We start from the raw sequence: 20239 nt of genomic DNA on the forward strand, positions 1-20239 counted from the left end.
ATTTTGAAAAAAGAGCATTTTTCCTTCTTCTTCTTTTCTTATACTTGTTGTAGATCTATCGATCTGTTAATTCCGACGTTGAAGTATTTCTGGAGAGGTAGACTGCCAGCTATCTCTCCATGTTTTTGGTGGTCTCCCCGATGGACGCTTGCCAGCTGGCTTTCTTTCTAGCGTAATTCTTGGTAGTCTGTGCTCCTTCATTCTTTTTACATGACTGAACCATTCTCTTCGTCTTTGCCTGCCCCATCTGACTACATCTTGCACGCCACAGTGTTCCCTGATGATGTTGTTTCGTATTCTATATCTTCTTGCCTTCCCTGCTATTGCACTTAGTGTCTTCATTTCGGCTGTTCGTAGCATGCTTTTGGTTTTATTGGTGTCTTCTCTTGATTCAATGCCATAGGTCATATAACAGATCTGATGCAAGTTTTATAAATTCTAACTTTGCTGTCCATTCTCATATATGGGTTATTCCAGACCACATCTCTCAAACATCCGGACAAGACAGCGGCCTTGTTAATTTGTCCTCTTAGGTCTCTGGCTGGGTCATGATAACTTGATAACTCTACACCTAGATATTTGAACTGGTAGCATTTTTCCAATTTTTTTTAATATAAAACCAAATTTTTTCAAACATAAGCACTTCGAACTGGTCAAACTTACAGATCGTATAAAGTATAAACAATACATAAAGTAAATGGTAAAGCGGTAACGATTAATTTCATTTGGGGTGCTAAATAGGGAAAGATTTACACGATGTTTCTTTTACCAAAGAAAAGGGGTCAACTTTATTTTGAGCGTATCTCGGTTAGTTTTGATGCTAGAAACTCGTATAAAATATAAAAATAAAGCTTTTTTAAATCCTTTAAAATAATTTAATAGGTTTTTTTTCGAAAAGTGCTTCATTTTTTGGTTATTTCACGTTCAAATATTCGATTTGGAATTTGTCTAATAAGAACGTATTTTTTATGAGCTACAACTATGCTTTTGTTTGATCTATAGGCTTCACGAATACAATTTTTTTTTTTCGTTTTTTCATAAGCTACAATTTTGCTAAGAATATATTTTTTAATAGAGTACTTACTTTTTGGGTTATTTGCAAAAAACCGCCTGAAAACGTGTTTTTTTTTGTCGAAAAATAAACATTTTCAATCCCAAATAACTCAAAAAGTATTCACTTAGTTAAAAAATTCTATAGAAGGAAAGTTGCTTTTAGTCAATTTATCCATTTCCGGACTTACTTTAAACAAGCGTTTTTTCACCCCCTAGAAGGGATGACTGTCACCCCCAAGTAAAATCTTGGGATAATTTAATCCCACGGTTGTTATTTTTCTTTTGACTTCCTCTTTTGTTCATTAATTACGCTCGCTTTACGAGCTGTACAAGGTTTTTAAAGAAGTCTTCAACTATCCTTGTTACGAGGTCACGTCACAGGAGAAATAAAAAACAAGTCTAGTTTTTAAAAAATACCTGTATTTCAGAAGTAACAACGAAAGGTAGCCACTTTGGTACATCCTACGAATTACATTTTAGCACCACTTAAAAACTAAAAAACAAACTACTGCGCAACAAAAATTTCTGGTAGTCGTCCTCATACGCTTCAACATAAATAAATTAACAAGAAATCTTCAACTTAATAATAATAATAAATGTTTGTATATGTATATTGCAACTTAAAATAAATGTGAAAAAAAGTCTAAAAAACAGCCTACGAAAGGTCTTTTCAGTAAGTTAAAATATATAACAGTTAGGTATATTTAAGATTTACGTTAGAGTTATGGATTATAAAAAGTTCCATAAAGGGATTCACCCAGGTATTTTGGATTGTCTTTAATCGTTTCTCTGTCAATTTGTAAATAAACCGTCAAAAATGTTTCAATAACATGTACAATTAATTGATTTTAATAACACTGAGTACGATGTTAACAAATAATAATAACAATAGTAATATATGTCGACAATACAGCGTCGAACTATTGGTTGACATCAGGAAAGATGTTCCCTGAAACGGAGGGTTCATTACTGGCCATTCAGGATCAGGTTATACCAACCAAAAATTACCTGAAATATATCATCAAAGACCCTCAGGTCCAAAACGACAAATGCCGATATGGATGTCAAACCCAAGAAACCATCCAACATCTTACAGGGGCCTGCCAGGCATTTGCTGCAACTGAATACAAGGAACGGCATGACGCAGTGGGAAAAATCCTTCACCAAGAGATAGCTATCAAGCTGGGACTTCTCCAAACGGACCATCTCCCGTATTATCAATACGTCCCAGAGAGTATGCTTGAGGATGGCAACTACAAGCTATACTGGGGCCGCACTGTGCTCACAGGCCAAACAGTGGTATAATATAATAGACCAGATCTCGTACTAGTTAATAAATTAACAAGACAAACAACACGAATTGATGCGGCGATACCTAACAACAACAATCTACGTAGTAAATTTACTGAAAAGATCGCCAAGTACAGAGTTCTGGAAATTCAAATACGAAGACAATGGAGAATGCAAAGTACCCAGACGATACCTATTATTATGTCTACTACTGGAGTCATTCCGAAGAACCTCCTCGAAAGCATAAAAAGCTGGGTCTAAATGAACATCTTTACAAGAACTGCCAGATGTGTACGAAAATTTTTGGGCACCTGCATACCAAGTCACCTAGGGCTCGACAACACGGAAAGAGTCCCACCAGAGCTCAATCCTTTTGATACCGTAGGTATCTGGGATGAGTAAATTTTCCCCTTAGAGGGAGTGTGAGCCGTATGACTAAATCTGGATATATTACCACTTCGAGCCAAAGATTCTCATGGTTTGGTTTCCAAGCTTCCTCCATTCCTGTTTGTTCTTGGCTTTTTGTTTCCAATTGCTTACATTGAGATACCTCAGATCGGCATTAACTTCATGTCTCTATGCGGTCCTAGGTTTTTCTTTTCTCTTTTTACCACCTATTATAGCGCTTAACAAGATTTTTGGCATTCCAACTTAAGTCATTCTTTGCACATATCCTAACCATCTAAGTCTCTGCGCTCTTACTACTGCAATTATATTATATTAGGCTGCTTATATAATTCTTCTAACTTTTTGTTTGTTCTTCGTATCTACTGATTGTTTATTATTTTTCCGCCAAATATCCTTTGAAGTATTTTTCTTTCCCATACTTGTAACATTGATCGCTCAGTTTTTGTCATAGTCCAGCTTTCTGAGGCATACGTACTTATTAGTTTTATTATTAAGGGAACTTATTGCACATGCTATTATCTATGTCTTTAGGGGTTGGTGTTTTATTGGAAGTCACCCCTCTCCCACGGCAAATGTTCTGCCACTACTACTGAAGCGCCTTCAGAAAATTGAGGAACAATCACCATAAGTGCTGCTAGAGCAGAACGAGACACCTCAGGTTTTTACACATGCTGAATAGAGTGCCTCTAAAAATCATTAGATATGCCGACGAAGCAGTAGTTTTAGCAAATAGCAAAAAGCAAAGAAAAAATATTGTGTTAACTCGACTATTATGATTTTTTCCACCATTTCTAATAGCCATAAAATAGATCTCATTATTTAACCATTTTGAAGGTTTATTTACAAAAAAACATATATTTTTTCACATTTGACCAAATTTCGTCTAAATCGCCTGGACTATAAGATATAAATTTGTCAATATGTTAAAAATGAAAGTGATTACACCTACTTTCACCGAATAGTGTATTGAACAGGCACTTGAATAGAAATTTGAGCTCTATAATGTATAATTATTCCATTTCCGAAATTTCAACAACGGATTATTATGCTGCATTTCCATAACATTTCCCAAATCACACCTAACAAGGTCTAGGAATATTTTTAATAAAAATTTTATGTACTACTAGACTGGGCAGATTATCCGAGAATAGGCCATTTTTGGGAAAGGTTATTTACCAGCAATTTTATTGCTGGAATCGAATATTATGACTATTATATTAATAATATAGGTATGCAAAGTCCGCAGATAGTGTGCTACGTTTTTTATAAACAAAATGGCGCCCCCAAATGTTTTTTTCAATGATTGCTCTATAAATCCAAAGATTTTAACTTTACACCAAAAACACCCAAATAAAAATTCATCGTAATTAAATTCTGCATAGAGACATGTTTTTCCTGATTTACTTCGACGAAAATTTTCCTCGGAAAATGCGGGCTTTTCCAACAAAATCTTTAATTTTCAACTAAAATTTTAGGTAAGTAATTATTTATCAATAATTAAATAACTTGGTGACATAAAAGCCATTTTGGTATAAATTATATTTCCAGAAGCCGATGACAATTGAATGAACAATTTAGCAACAAATAAATTGTTAATTAACAATTTACTTACGGTCGCTATAATAACCATAATAATTACGATACATAAGAATAACTATGATTTTTGTATAAAAAGGCACTATACCTATCTAATGTACTTTACAGAATTGAAATTGGACTATTTAAACGGCCTCAGGAATATTTTAAAATTATAAACAATTTTTTGACTTATAAACAAATAGAATATCTCGGCAACTATTAAATTAAATTAAATTATGAAAACGGTATTGGAAGGAACGCGGTAGGAGGCTGCTTTTAAAAGAAAAAACGTTTAATTGCGATGAGTGGTTAGTATCGCGTATAAAGACAATAGTCATATAAAAAAATTATTTTTTTAAAGATGTGTTTATTAAGTCTAACTAATTGAATCCTGTTGCAATTAACCTTCGGATGACCAAGCGGGGGAAATTGTGACCCCAGCGTATGTTTTTCTTTAATAAATTCAAAAGTATTTTCAATTTTTAACTCATTATTTTTTTATTTGACTTTAATATCATTCTAGATATCCTCATATTTTGAAATAAAAAAAATTCCCTATATTTTACGAATAAAAATATATTCTGAAGTTGATGTTTAGTAAAATACCGTCTATTATGTGTAATTCCAAGTAGTTTTACGCTAATGACGTCGACTTTGCAAAGTAACAAGACACTTACTCAACATACACACTACACATATAACTAATACTCACGTTGTGTTTGGCTGAATGTCCATGCCATAAAAAAAATAAAAAAGAAAACTTCATTTTTTTGTTAATTGTCATTTTTTACCTGGGGTCATTTCCCCCCCCCCCCCCCTTGGTCATCCGTGTAACAAAAAAAGGTTGGTCATCGGAAGGTTAAACAAAAATTGTTACAGAAAGGCAAAAACGTGTCTCCCAAATTAAAATTCATCTTTTGGACACTCTACAGAGGTCAAAAACAACTAAAAGTATCAAAAAAAATTTTTGTACCTCAAAACATTCTTAACAATATAAGAAAATATTTCTTTATTTATTGATAATGGTTATAATTATTATTATGGGTATAATTATAACCATAAATAAATCGCCTGATTTAAGAAAAGTTTTTTTTTATATTTAAAAATTGTCCTTTTTCCAATTTAAAAAAGTAAAAGTCCCCTTAACGAGTATGGCTGCATAATTTGCATAATATCCGAATGTTTTTATCATCCATTTAATTAAGTATAACTATGCATCTAATTAAGTCGAAAGACAATCGAAAGACGTCATTAATTTTTGTCTAAATTGTAAACAAGTTGACTGCTTATTTTTATCAACTTTTAACAACAAAAACCAACTTTGAGAGTCGCAAACAAGTATTTGTTTTGACCAACATCATCTTCGAAGTGCCCCATAAAAAATACATCAAATCAACTTTTTTGGGTGGTCATTACTCATTAAGGATGTTGTCAATAACACCGTAATGGTTGCTTTAATAAATGTCTTGAATTATTTATGGGTATTATAATTAAATACTGAGAAGTTTAATAGACCAGGGCGCATCTGTGAAAATATTAGTACATTTGGACGTTGAGAGGTGACTCAAATTTTTTTGCAGAAATTGCTTGAAAATAACTCAAATAAGAATATTTGAGTTATCCTCCCTCTCAAAAAGGTCCGGAACATTCTTTAAATAATCAAAATGTCAAAAAATGAAGGAAAAATTCGATTTTTTTCTACGTTTTTTGATTATAACTTAAAAAGTATTCATTTTCAAGAAAGGTTGTACTGACATAAAAGTTGCGTAATTAAATTTCCTACAATATAGAATTAGTTAAAAATTTAAAAAATAGTCACTCTTGTTGTAAAATAGCAATAATTGCTATAAAACCATACAAGAACAAGTATTCGCATTTTACGTTTTTCAACCATTTATGTTACACTTAGGACCTTCATATTTCACCCAGAAAAACCTTATGATACATTAAAACAATACGATAAATTTCATTAAGATCGGTTCAATAGATTTTGCAAAATAAATTGTGCAATCCAGCTTTCGCAAAAAAAATTCATTTTTTCGAAATGTTACAGGACTGAAAATAAAGAAGATAGCAAGTTGAAATTTTTTTCGCGTATAGAAGTGTACTGTACCTTTCATTTACAATTTGCAAAATTAAAATCGATGAACTACCACGGCGTCAGGAATTTTTTTAAATAAACATTCATTATTGGTGCTACGCGCAGGACAGCGGATAGTTTGCTCTGATTGGGCATTCCAATGACCTTTGATAGTGATTGATACATTTTAATTTTTATTACATTTCGATATAAATAAATAAATTTGTTTATTGCAAAATAAAAACACATACTCTATCCTTTGAAATAACACTCTTTTTAGCAAAAACTTTCTTTGTTCGTATATTTTAACTTAGAAAATAAGAGTTTATTATTTTTAAACATATGCAATTGTTTAAACAATATTTCACAAACAATAATAAAATTAGTTTGATTTTTGGGGAATTAAAATATTAAAATACAACAAAATATAGAGTAAGAAAATTAGATAAAGGTTGGAAGAAATTTTGGTGGAAATCAACTTGTGTTAATCGAACACCGCTGTCCTGCGCGTAGAACCAAAAATCAATGTTTATTTAAAAAGTTTCCTGACGCCGTGGTAATTAATCGATTTTAATTTTGCAAATTGCAAATGAAAGGTACAGTACACTTCTATAAGCAATAAAAAATTCAACTTGTTATCTGCTTTATTTTCAGTCCTGCAACATTTTTAAAAAATGAATTTTTTCTGCAAAAGCTGGATTGCAAAATTTATTTTGCAAAATATGTTGAACCGATCTTAATGAAATTATTTTACTGTATCATAAAGTTTTTCTGGGTGAAATATGAAGGTCCTAAGTGTAGCATAAATGGTTAAAAAACGTAAAATGCGAATACTTGTTTTTGCATGGTTTTATCGCAATTATTGCTATTTTGCAACAAGGGTGACTATTTTTTAAATTTTTAACCAATTATATATTGTAGGAAATTTAATTACGCAACTTTTATGTCAGTACAACTTTTCTCAGAAATGAATAATTTTAAAGTTATAATCAAAAAACCAATAAAAAATTCGAATTTTTCCTTCATATTTTGACATTTTGATTATTTAAACAATGTTCCGGACCATTTTGAGAGGGAGGATAAGTCAAATATTATTATTTGAGTTATTTTTAAGCAATTTCTGCAAAAAAATTTGAGTCACCTCTCAACGTCCATCTCAAAACAGATGCGCCCTGGACTATAACGACTTTGTTGATTGCACAAAAAAATAGTAAATTGGAGAAGACGATATTTTTCTTCTTCTTCAAGTTCTGTTCAGATCTTTCTTGTTGGAGCTTTTACCACGCTGAGCAGATGAGTTGTGAATTATTTAAAATTCTCTCATCTTAATTTCCTCGGCATCCTGTATGATTTATAATTTTTGAAAATCTCGGGAGGTTGTAACCAAAGAAAGTATTCCACCTGTTGTCAATCTGGTGGTATGGGAACGATATTTATTGTCGTTTTCTGTGCTACTTCGATTGATAACTTACTTTGTTTTGCGGTAGATGGCCCTAGTTCATCCGTGACATTTCTTTCTTTGCAATTCGGAAAGGCCCAAAGTGTGGTACGTGGAAGAATCTGAGAGAGGAGGATATGGGACTACTGATGAGGGGGAAACAATCCCCGAAACCGGTATAGACTCTTCCTGCACTCTCAGATTTAACCAGAGTATTATGCAGCTGCTGCATTTTCGTGTTACAAAGAAATTGAGAATGTTTATACATTTTTAAAAAGTTAATTTGTTGCTACGCAGACTGCAAAATAAGTGAAAATCGTTATCTATTAATAACTTTTACTAAAACTAACTTAGAACTTTAGTGTTTCACCCAAAGTTGGTTATTGGGGTACTTAATAGACCCTCAAAATTTGAGACCGATCCAATAATTAGTTTAAAAGTTATTCTATTTGTTTATCCCAGAGACCTTTATTTTGCAATAACATAAGACAGAAAATAATGAAGATATGGCAATTCCGCGTATGCCAAATGAAAGTAGAAAAGTGATATAATCGAAATGTATTAAAAAAAGATAAAGAAAAATCATCTAATATAGTCAAAAATCCTAATGCCAAATTTTGGAAATTTTGTAGTTTATAAACATTTAGAATAACTTTAAAAATATTGTACGGAGAAAAAATCTTTTTGCATATTCGAAAAGCTGGCCTTTTAAACGAATTTTTAAAAATGTAGTTCAATTGGTGACTTGCCGTGATAAGTGAAGAGAGAGCTGGGAGCCGACAAATGTATAAGTTCAAAAACTAAAAAGCAGCTTTAAACTACTATCACTTTATATATCTCGGGATCTACTCAATGGATTTTGATCTTTCTTGTTATAATTTGTATGTACATTTTGTGTATATTACAAATATGCAATTTGTCTAGACATTTATTAGTTAATAAACAGTCTAATTTGTTTAAACATTTTTTGACAAAATAATTTTTTCCCTAAAATCCCTTTTTTTTAATCATACTATCATTGGTAATCATAGAAAATAGAGCGACTGGTTACAACTTTTTGTTGATACATTTTTGACAAAATTCCTATTATTATACAGGGTGTCCCAAAAAGATTGGTCATAAATTATACCACACATCCTGGGGTCAAAAATAGATCGATTGAACCTAACTTACCTTAGTACAAATGTGCTCACAAAAAAAGTTACAGCCCTTTGAAGTTACAAAATGAAAATCGATTTTTTTCAATATATCGAAAACTATTAGAGATTTTTTATTGAAAATAGACATGTGGCTTTCTTATGGCAGCATCATCTTAAAAAAAAATTAAAGTTACATTTGTTCACCCCATAAAAATTTTATGGGGGTTTTGTACCTTTAAACCCCCCCCCAAACTTTTGTGTACGTTCCAATTAAATTATTATTGTGGCACCATTAGTTAAACACAATGTTTTTAAAACTTTTTTGCCTCCTAGTACTTTTTCGATAAGCCAGTGTTTATCGACATATTTTGAATATTTGTCGAATCCACCACATATTTTTATATGGTAAGTACCATTGTAGAGACCTGTTAATAATCTGAAAATTTATTTATAATTTACATTCTTATGTATATTTTGAAAAAGAAGCCATATCTCGATAAAAGATGACTTGTCAAAAAAAGACTAAGAGGCAAAAAAGTTTTAAAAACACTGTGTTTAACTAATGGTACCACAATAATAGTTTAATTGGAACATACACAAACATTTGGGAGGTTTAAAGGAACAAAACCCCCATAAATTTTTTATGTAAATATATTAAAAAAGAAGCCGCATCTCGATAAAAACTGGCTTATCGAAAAAATACTAAGAGGCAAAAAAGTTTTTAAAACGTTGTGTTTAACTAATGGTGCCACAATAATAATTTAATTGGAACGTACACAAAAGTTTGGGGGGGGGGGTTTAAAGGAACAAAACCCCCATAAAATTTTTATGAGGTGGACAAACTTCACTATAATTTTGTTTTAAGATGTTCATGCTATAAGAATGATACATGTCCATTTTCAATAAAAAATCTTTAATAGTTTTCGATATATTGAAAAAAATCGATTTTCATTTTGTAACTTCAAAGGGCTGTAACTTTTTTTGTGAGCACATTTGTACTAAGGTAAGTTAGGTTCAATCGATCTATTTTTGACCCCAGAATGTGTGGTATAATTTATGACCAATCTTTTCGGGACACCCTGTATATTAGGTTTGTTCGTAGAACGATCAGCAACCGTTGCCAACCGTCAGACGCAAGCGCGTTCGTAGTCTACGAACTCGAACTGTTAACTGCGCAGCGCTAACTGTTAACTGCGCATGCGTCTGATGGTTGGCAACGGTTGCTGATCGATTGGATCGTACTACGAACAAACCTATTTAACAACTGCTGGTAATAACCAAAAGCGTAATATCTTTTATCCAGGATTGTTTTGAAATGCAGCATAACTTTCTTAATACGTAATACCACTCTCTATTAATACTACGTGGTCAAAAAAGACTACGAATACCCGTTGGTGAGCGAAGGAATCCTATTGTAAAACCTTCTATGCATATCGTCTATTTTAATCAAATAATACGTTCCCGGGAAATACCCTTCTATACTACTGATAGGCTCATAAGGAGCCTTGTGACAAGTCTCCTGCCTCAATTCTAAACTAGCCTCGAATTTTTTCGGTTCAAATTTAACCCGCTGCTCTAGCCTTGATTTCACCAAAGAAGAATTCGAAATTATACGTTTTAGAGCCTCGGTGTTATTACTAACTGTTAGAGAAAACATAGAGGCTGCCAAGCCTGATCCGTAAGAAAACAGAACGATTTTATTACCAGCCAGAACCTCAGGCTTTTTATTCACTAATAAAGAAACTAATCCGCCGTACAAAGACGACGTATACATATTACCAACTTGCGTAGCTACCAAAAGAGACGGTTGCGTTTTTTCTACAAATTGCTGTTTACTTACATCTACGAAGGCCTTTTCTAAGTCTCTATCGAAGTAACTGTCTTCTAGTTTCACCTTTTGGAACTTTTCCAGAGACGGGTACAGGTCGGGCTTCTGTAAAAAGTCGTTTAGAGCCATTCGTCCTACGGATTTCTGCACGAGTTTGCAGAAAGGGGTGTGGAATAGAACCGCGTCGAAGTCCTTCAGCGTAACATCCTTTTTATGCTTCTCCGCCACTTTTTTCTTGTAAAGGGAGTAACAGTTGTCTAAAGCACTTAGGTAGCACTGAATTGACAGTTTGCCGTCGACTACTGGATACTCGGAAGTGAGGTCCGGCTTGTAGAAGTCGTAGGCGTGTTTCAAGTACGTCGCACGAACGCCCCTGTCAATTACCAAAGGGGCATTAGGGCCTAGTAACATCGCTACTGCTCCAGCTCCTCCTGTAGGCCTGGCGGATCCTTTGGCGTATACTGCTATGTCAGCTGCCACGACTATCGCGTATCTGTAACAAATTTAACATCCTAGTATCTAGTAAATAACTATGGTAAATTTGATTAAAACTTATAGTGCAGGCCCTGGAAGTGTTTGAGTATGCAAAACCTGAGGACCGGCAACTTTGTTCATATTCTTTTACCTGAGAAATTGAACAATGAAAAACTGAATCTTGCCGGAAGGTGCGATGGTGCCTGGTTATCCCCTCCCTGTCCCTATATTAAGGGCAGATGAAAAGCGATTTTTAACAAAACAGAATATTTTTTTGGGTCATTCATAATCTAAATAGACTACATCATCAACTGTTGATGTAGTCTATTTAGATTTCTCCAAAGCTTTCGATCGTGTTCCCAAACGTCGATTACTAGCTAAATTGGATCACTATGGTATCCGCGGAAAGTTAAACTTTTGGATTCAAAATTTTCTATCAGACAGGTACTTCCGAGTTCGTGTTGGGGAAGCTTATTCACTGGACAAACCAGTCAAGAGTGGAGTTCCACAAGGATCAGTACTTGGACCACTACTATTTTGTATATACACTAGTGATCTTCCTCTTGTTGTATCCAGTAAGGTTTCCATTTACGCAGATGATACTAAATTATATGTGAATCCAATTATTGACCAACATGTTCTTCAAACCGACCTTGACGCAATATTGAAATGGTCCTCAGAGTGGTTACTTCCACTGAATATTGAAAAATGCGTCATACTACATACTGGCAAAAATAACCCATTACTACCGTACTTTATTAATGGGCATCCCATAGAGTCAGTAACCTCCCACAAAGATCTTGGAGTGATAGTTAACAGTAACTTAAATTGGTCTGACCATATAGTGTCCGTGTGTAAACGTGCAAATTCCAAACTGTTTCTAATCCGCACATGTTTTACACGAATATCTCTAACCTCAATGAGTAAACTTTACTCTATATACGTCAGACCTATTCTTGAGTTTGCCGGACCAGTGTGGAGTCCAGATCTTAACCGTGATAAAGTCTTACTTGAAAATGTTCAACGTAAAGCCACAAGACTGGCATTTGGCCGTGTAAGACCTAATTATGAAGACAGACTATCCTTGGCTCATCTAACAACATTTGAACATCGACGTCTTCGAGGTGACCTAATTATATCCTTCCGTATTTTAAAATATAATTTTGGAAACCTTAACACAATATTTACGCTAAATCTAGACGAACGATTAAGAGGTCATCGTTATAAATTAAAGAGGGAACAGACGACAACAAGATCCAGAATGAACTTTTTACCAAACAGAATATTTAACATCTGGAATAACTTAGATGAAGACACCATATCGGCAACTAGTGTTAACATTTTTAAAAATAGACTTGATAATTCTTTATTTTCTTTGCAAGACTGAATAATTTTAGGACGGCATTATTTATTGTTTCAAAATTTTGTTTGAAATTGTAATCTTTAAAATTTTTATTAGTTTTATAACGATATTTTTCTTTGTTTTGAACATTATGGGAGCTTTACAGGATTGAATTGTTTTAGGGCGACATTGTTTTATTGTTTCAATATTTTTATTTGATGTTTGTTAATTTTTAACTTTATTCTTAATTTGTATTAGTTGTAAAATGATATTTCTCTTTGTTTTTGGGCATAATAGGAGCTCGCTCCTCTGCCCTTATTTGATTTATAATAATAATAATAATAATAATAATTCTAAGCAAAAAATGTTCTTACAAGTTTTTTCGTAAGATGCATATAGTTATCGAGATAACCGCGGTTGAACATTCAAAAATCGAGAAATTGCAATTTTTGAACCCGAATAACTTTTGACTAAAAAATAAAATAGCAATTCTGCTTGCAGCATTTGAAAGTTTAAGTCAAATTATACCGATTTTGATTATTTGCATTGCTAAAAATTAATTTTTTTATTGTTAAACAAAGCTATAAACGAGTAATGCTTAGTGATGTGTGCATTTCTCATTTATGGTAGGGGAGCCCAAGCGGGGATTTTTGCAGTTACTCGAGCGCGTCAGATTAGCATATGGGGAGAAACCTTGTACCCTGTAAATGTACCTCTTCCATATATTGGCTCTACCGCCCGGTTTCATAATCAACTTTAACTAAAGTTCACTTTAACGTTGACATTTACCCATATGAATTGCATTGATAAAGGTATTTTTTTTGGCATACACATTAGTGATTCAGCCAGTCACAAGATACATATTATAGCCCTAACTAACCTAAATAATCCTAACTACCTTAAGCGAATATTCGAAATAAAAATCAATAATTATGACAAAAGGAACATTAACTGGGATTGATAAAGGTATTAACTTAAAATTTAAAGTCCACTTTAACTGATTATGAAACCGAGCGTTAATACTGAAGAGTTCGATAAGGGGGGTCCAAAAAAATCTATCCTTAGAAAAATTCGAAATTGTCAGATTAAGATAAGTTAAGTGCATGCAAAAGAGTGTGTACATATTTAAAAAATCTGACGATTTGGGCGGGGCGTAAAGGCAGTTTTACATTATGCTATTTTCATGCTAGGCAAGAGCCATGCAAGACAGATCATGCAACTGCGCATGCCCACGCGCTATTTCCATGCAATTCCTGTGCTAGACGAAAGATTAACATGATCTATTTTTCATAAAATTTTTTCATTTCTAAGTTTAGAATAAAACAACCTTATTTTGTAAATATAAATGTTATTTATTGGAAGTAATAATAATTTGTGATTTATACTTGAATATATTTAATGTTGGACTGAAATTTTCAACTGAAATATCTAAAGTTAATGTTTTGGTATATTTCTGTTGTTGGCAACAATGAAAGTGATATCAAAAATAGCACAGAAATAGCTCTGATGTAAAAAGACCAGGCTAGGCAAGAGATATGCCATGCAAGATGGACTTGCATAGCATGAGACTTGCATAGCCTTGATGTCAAGCTGCTTTAAGGAAATGGGCGAGTAACAAAGTTTCACAAAAAAAGCGAATACTTCGTGAAATGAACGTCAGATCGAAAAACTAAAAAACACTTTCAATATTTTTCAGAAATCTATCGAATGATACCAAACACGACTCCCCACGAAGAGGGGTGGGGGTAAATTTAAAATTTTAAATACGAACCCCGCGATATTTCGCGAAATTAACATCAGATCGAAAAACTGCAAAATACATGTACATATTCAATATTTTTGAAAGTCTATCGAATGGCACAAAAACACGAGGTGGGGAGGGGGGTTACTTTAAAATCTTAAATAGGAAGCCCCAATTTTTATTGGAGATGACATTTTTTCGAATTATGGATAGATGCCACTATAATCGGAAAAAACGATTGTTGGAAATGAAAAATTAAATTAAAAAATGGAAAGTTCCCCACTTTATGGAAAACTTAACTTGACTTTTTTTGGTTTTGACTCTTCACAACCCAATAGGTCCCCATAACGATCAAGTAACTGCAAATTTAGCATACTTTCCTCCCCTACTATTAAAATCCAACAAGTAGGTACAAGTGCAAGTGCCTGCAAACAGGCAATTTCTATGTAGCATGCATAGCGTGCATGCGACAAAATGCTCAAACCCTATTTGTTTATAGCTTGGCAAATAATTAAAACCGGTATAATTTGATTTGAACTTTTAAATGCTACAAACAGAATTGCTATTTTATTTTTAATCAAAAGTTATTCAGGTTAAAAAATTGCAATTTTTCGATTTTTTGAAAGTTTAACCGCGTTTATCTCGAAAACTATGCATCCTATGAAAAAACTTGTAAGAACATTTTTTGCTTAGGATGACCCAAAAATACAAAAAAAGTGTTTTGTTTTGTGAAAAATCGCTTTTTATCTGCTCTTAACATTGGGGCAGGGAGGGGATAACAAGGCACCATCGCACCTTCCGGCAAGATTCAGTTTTTCATTGTTCAAGGTCCCAGGTAAAAGAATCCGAACATAGTTGCCGGTCCCGAGGTTTTGCATACTCAAATACTTCCAGAGCCTGCACTAATACCTATTTGTCAAAAAATCAAATCAAATTGATTATTAGATTTAGATAGGTATGTGATAACCGCCCTGAACTTGGCACCCTTAATGATAGCACCCTTCCAAATTTTTAGAGTTCTGAGCTCTTTTTGAAGAGTTCTATAGTTCTCGCCGGGGTGCAGAAAGAGTTCTGCAGTTTAAATGCCGTTTTTTTTAAAACAAATTTTGGGGTGCCAATTTCAGGCCGCACCCCTTTTGTGCGGAAGGGTAGTTCCAGGTGCACAATTTGGAAGAAAATAAAGAGTTCTAGAGTTCTCAATAGTTTTTTTAAGAGTTCCGTCATAGTACTCGAGTTAGGGGCATTTGAAAAAAAAGCGAGGATTTGCCGCCGCATGCGTATTGAACGATACTTGAGAATTATTATAGTTTAATATTATTAAAGTATAATATTATTATAGACTAAAAATAGCTTTTCATGGAGCAAATCGAATCAAAAGGAGCAAAAAAATTTGTAAGACAATATTAACATTTAAACAATCGATGCATATTCCCTTTTTTTATCAAAGTGTACTAAAAATTTAATGTATATTGAATCTCGAATTAGTAATTATTTACATAAGAATTTTTGTCTTTAATTATACAAGTTTATGAATAATTTATTCATAATTCATAAACAATAAATTAGAGTTGTTATATTTTTGTTAACCGCCCTGAGCTTGGCACCCTTAATGATAGCACCCTTCATGAATCAAAGGATTATTATTAACCATTAAACTATATCTGCATATGTGGTTCATCTTTCTTAAAGAAAAAATATTTTTTGCCTCCTTTTTATTTATTAAATGAAAGATGAACCACATATGCAGATATAGTTTAATGGTTAATAATAATCCTTTTTATTATCCGATTTATTAAATAAAAAGGAGGCAAAAAATATTTTTTCTTTAAGAAAGATGAACCACATATGCAGATATAGTTTAATGGTTAATAATAATCCTTTGATTCATGAAGGGTGCTATCATTAAGGGTGCCAAGCTCAGGGCGGTTAACAAAAATATAACAACTCTAATTTACTGTTTATGAATTATGAATAAATTATTCATAAACTTGTATAATTAAAGACAAAAATTCTTATGTAAATAATTACTAATTCGAGATTCAATATACATTAAATTTTTAGTACACTTTGATAAAAAAAGGGAATATGCATCGATTGTTTAAATGTTAATACTGTCTTACAAATTTTTTTGCTCCTTTTGATTCGATTTGCTCCATGAAAAGCTATTTTTAGTCTATAATAATATTATACTATAATAATATTAAACTATAATAATTCTCAAGTATCGTTCAATACGCATGCGGTGGCAAATCCTCGCTTTTTTTTCAAATGCCCCTAACTCGCGTACTATGACGGAACTCTTAAAAAAAACTATTGAGAACTCTAGAACTCTTTATTTTCTTCCAAATTGTGCACCTGGAACTACCCTTCCGCACAAAAGGGGTGCGGCCTGAAATCGGCACCCCAAAATTTGTTTAAAAAAAAACGGCATTTAAACTGCAGAACTCTTTCTGCACCCCGGCGAGAACTATAGAACTCTTCAAAAAGAGCTCAAAACTCTAAAAATTTGGAAGGGTGCTATCATTAAGGGTGCCAAGTTCAGGGCGGTTATGTGATATTGATATTATGTATCCAAACACTTGAGGAAACCGATAAATCCATGTTAGCAAATGCTCAAAGTTGAAATATATACAGAAGACATGTACTAGATAAATTATAATTTACAGATTACATACAAGGATAACCATTGACACACCAAAAAACTAAGAACTCTCTGATGTGTTGAACACTCCTGATACAGAAATTCCTGACCAAAAAATTAAACCTTTATACAATATACTCTCTCTATAAAGAACACGAGTATTACGAGGTTTTATTCATATCGAGGTACGTTAGGGGTCCCATGAAATTCCTATTAAACTATAACGTGTCTATGACAATGGCTATAAATAAATATGTATGTAATCAGGCGAGAGGAAGATGCCATAGTCAGAAAAGTTTTTGACCGAAGAGGGCCGATAGGACAACGAGCAAGAGGAAGACAGAGACTTAGGTACTAAGACAACTTAGAGAATGATTTAAAATCTATTGGAATTAGAGCATGGAGAAGAGTTGCCAGAGACAGGGGTAAATGGAGGATTGTTCTGAAGAAGGCTTTGGCTCATAAAGAGCTGTAATGCCACTGATGATGATGATAACGCCTCTATGACAATGGCTATAAATAAATATCGCAGCTGCCTGTATACAAAAAAGACTTATCTTTGTGCTTATCGAGACTAATGATGTAATAAACTCTCCACCGCCTGTCAACTCTTCCTGTTTATCCGCCAACTCTTTTCAAAAGTGCTATTCAAACAATATTTAGCATCATACATTGCTCGGAATGGCTTCACGGAAGTTAATGTTTTAAAAAACTACATATTCATAAGTATGCACAATATTATTGTTGTCTGATATAATGAGATTGGCTTATAACAAGGTAATTAGTGTGCCATTTCAGTTATCGTTATAAAAGGAGTCTACTGTAATAATATTATGACTTTTAAATTAGGCGCAAAATAGGCGCAAAAATCCACAGTTAATTTAAAACAAATGGTTTTTGACACATGTATCCTTCCTGTCATGACTTATGGAAAAGACACCATGACACTTATTAACCAATCTCTTAATAGACTTAGAACAACTCAAAGAGCTATTTAACTTTTTAACTTTAAAAACTTTTATGTAATAGAATATTTATATCAGATTGAAAAAAACTTAGCATTTTATAAGATATTTTAGAATAAGAAACAGCACTTACACCCATTGTCTTCCAATTAAATACTTGGACTGTACTTGTACCTTTATACAATTTTTACATACAATTTAATTAACGAAACACCGAAATTTTGTAAAAAAAAAGTGAACAATTGCCATATAAAATATAAAAAGTAGAAAACACACTAGAAATAAACTTAACTAGTCATTATCGCTTTCAAAATCTGGTTCGTCGGGTTCTTGTTGAATATTATCCTGAGTACCTTGATCTGGGATTTTTTATCTTTCCTGTTGTTGGTAAATCGAATTTCTGTAGAAGTTGTGATGGATGGGAGGCACAAACTGCACTGATTCCATAAGATTAGCATATGTTGCCTGTTTTAATAATGGATTTCTGGTTTCACATGGTCTAGATCATTTTGTAATATTTGAGGTATTCCCCGACGATTCGGTTTCATGCTCAAATTTTCGAAAAAAGATTTAGTTCCTACACTGTTCTTGAAAAACAATGTATCAGGATGATCTTTATATAGGTATTATATATTATTAATCAACGTAAGATTTTTGTTTGTTTACTCTTAATATTGGTTATGAACATGTGTGCTTGGTTGTACATTAATTTCCAGCCACGTCTAAAATGTAACTAACTTTGCAAAAATATAATTACTAAAATTACTAGATAGATATAGACAATAGATTTGGTTTAGAATTACCAGACAATTACTAACAAGTATTAATGAGTTGGTTGCCAAACGATATAACTAACACTTGTTTGGAGGCCAAGGGATATAAGCATACTCATATCCATATAAGTGAAATATCCATAGATATCACTACTGGTTTTAAATTCACTTGTATCCTTTGTACACAACATTAAAATGGGTATTGACTATATATTACTGTTCTTATCTCCAACTTGACCAAAATTGCACTTATACCCCTTGGCTATTAGACGCCTCATATAAGAACCAAACATCTGAGAAGAAGAACCAAAGTAAAAGGTGTTATAAAAGCTATGGCAAAATCTAAATGGAAATGGGCAGGGCATAAGAAAGCAAAGAGAAGTGGGCAAAGAGATTAACAGAATGGCATCCAAGAGCACATAAACGAGGCATAGGAAGATCACAAAAATATGGATTGATGACAGTAGAGAAGAAGCAGGAGAAAACTGAGCACCAGATAGCTTAAGACGGGCAAATATGGAAAGCACAAGGGGCACAAACACTATGTCCAGAATTGGACCAGACGAGGCTGTTAAACAAGAAGAAATAGATCATCTTGGAGTACGTTTACAATCATGTTTAAAAAGTATTTTTGTGAACTTACCTTCCATTCCAGGAAGAAGACTCTATCCAATTCACAGCATTGATGAGTGCTGCTGTACCACCATAACAAGCATTAGTTGTATCTATACCTTCTATATCAGTAATACCATGTGGTTCGAATAACTGCATAAGAACTGTTTTAACACTTTTCGATTTATCAATGATAGTTTCAGTGCCAACTTCCAAACGACCTACTTCTTGTGGACTAACGTTGTAGTTTTCCATTAATTTCTGAACTGCGGTAAGACACAACGAGTTGATATCTTCTCTGTCAGTACAAAACCCCATTTTTTGTTGGCCCAAACCAATGGTGTATTTTCCTGTAGAAACTCCATCATAAACTTCTAGTTCGGTTTGGTCCACGTATAAAGAGGGAATATACAGCTCTAGGGCTAAAATACCAACATCTTTTGGCCAATGATCCATGGTGAATTGACGAAGGGAAGATCACGATTAAAGACACAACGTTTTCACTTGTACGACTAAAGAACCGTATTTTAGTACTGCATCCTGCATTTTTCGGATGTAGTGTTAAATAATTTCACCATTCCACCACTCTTTGAACATCTCCAATAATAATTTTAAAAACCCTTCCCATTACTGTATCATCATCATCATCCAATAGTTAACCTCAATTTTTTGAACAAAAAGGCAGCGTTGCCACCTTCAAACTTTCTATTCTTAGAAGTTTATATAAGAAACTATTTAATTTAATAATTTTGTACTACATATTACAAAATGAAATAATTAAATAAACCAATGAGGTTCATTTACATTAAATAAAAATATTATCAAAAAAGTAGCTGTATTTAAACACAAATAAATGATTTTTTATTGTAATATCCCA

At 33.0% G+C, this 20239-nt stretch overlaps 1 protein-coding gene across 1 annotated transcript; it reads right to left on the minus strand.

Annotated features, from left to right (window-relative positions):
• Positions 1–1453: 1453 nt before the first annotated feature.
• On the minus strand, positions 1454–20027 carry LOC114324554 (hydroxymethylglutaryl-CoA synthase 1). The gene is made up of 2 exons (XM_028272412.2): positions 19394–20027; positions 1454–11307 (listed from the first exon to the last, which is right to left on the minus strand). Exons 1-2 carry the CDS (start codon positions 19816–19818, stop codon positions 10365–10367), a joined length of 1368 nt encoding a protein of 455 aa, XP_028128213.1. The 5' UTR covers positions 19819–20027; the 3' UTR covers positions 1454–10364.
• Positions 20028–20239: the final 212 nt, after the last annotated feature.

This window comes from Diabrotica virgifera, chromosome 8, assembly GCF_917563875.1.
Source record: "Diabrotica virgifera virgifera chromosome 8, PGI_DIABVI_V3a".
In the NCBI taxonomy this organism is placed as follows: domain Eukaryota; kingdom Metazoa; phylum Arthropoda; class Insecta; order Coleoptera; family Chrysomelidae; genus Diabrotica; species Diabrotica virgifera.

What these genes read in the sequence shown, in the direction of transcription:
- LOC114324554 (XM_028272412.2), bottom strand. Translation starts at nt 19,818, where the DNA reads ATGGATCATTGGCCAAAAGATGTTGGTATTTTAGCCCTAGAGCTGTAT. An exon ending in TCTTCTTCCTGGAATGGAAG is followed by an intron (nt 11,308 to 19,393) that starts GTAAGTTCACAA and finishes AATTTGTTACAG; the next exon opens with ATACGCGATAGTCGTGGCAG.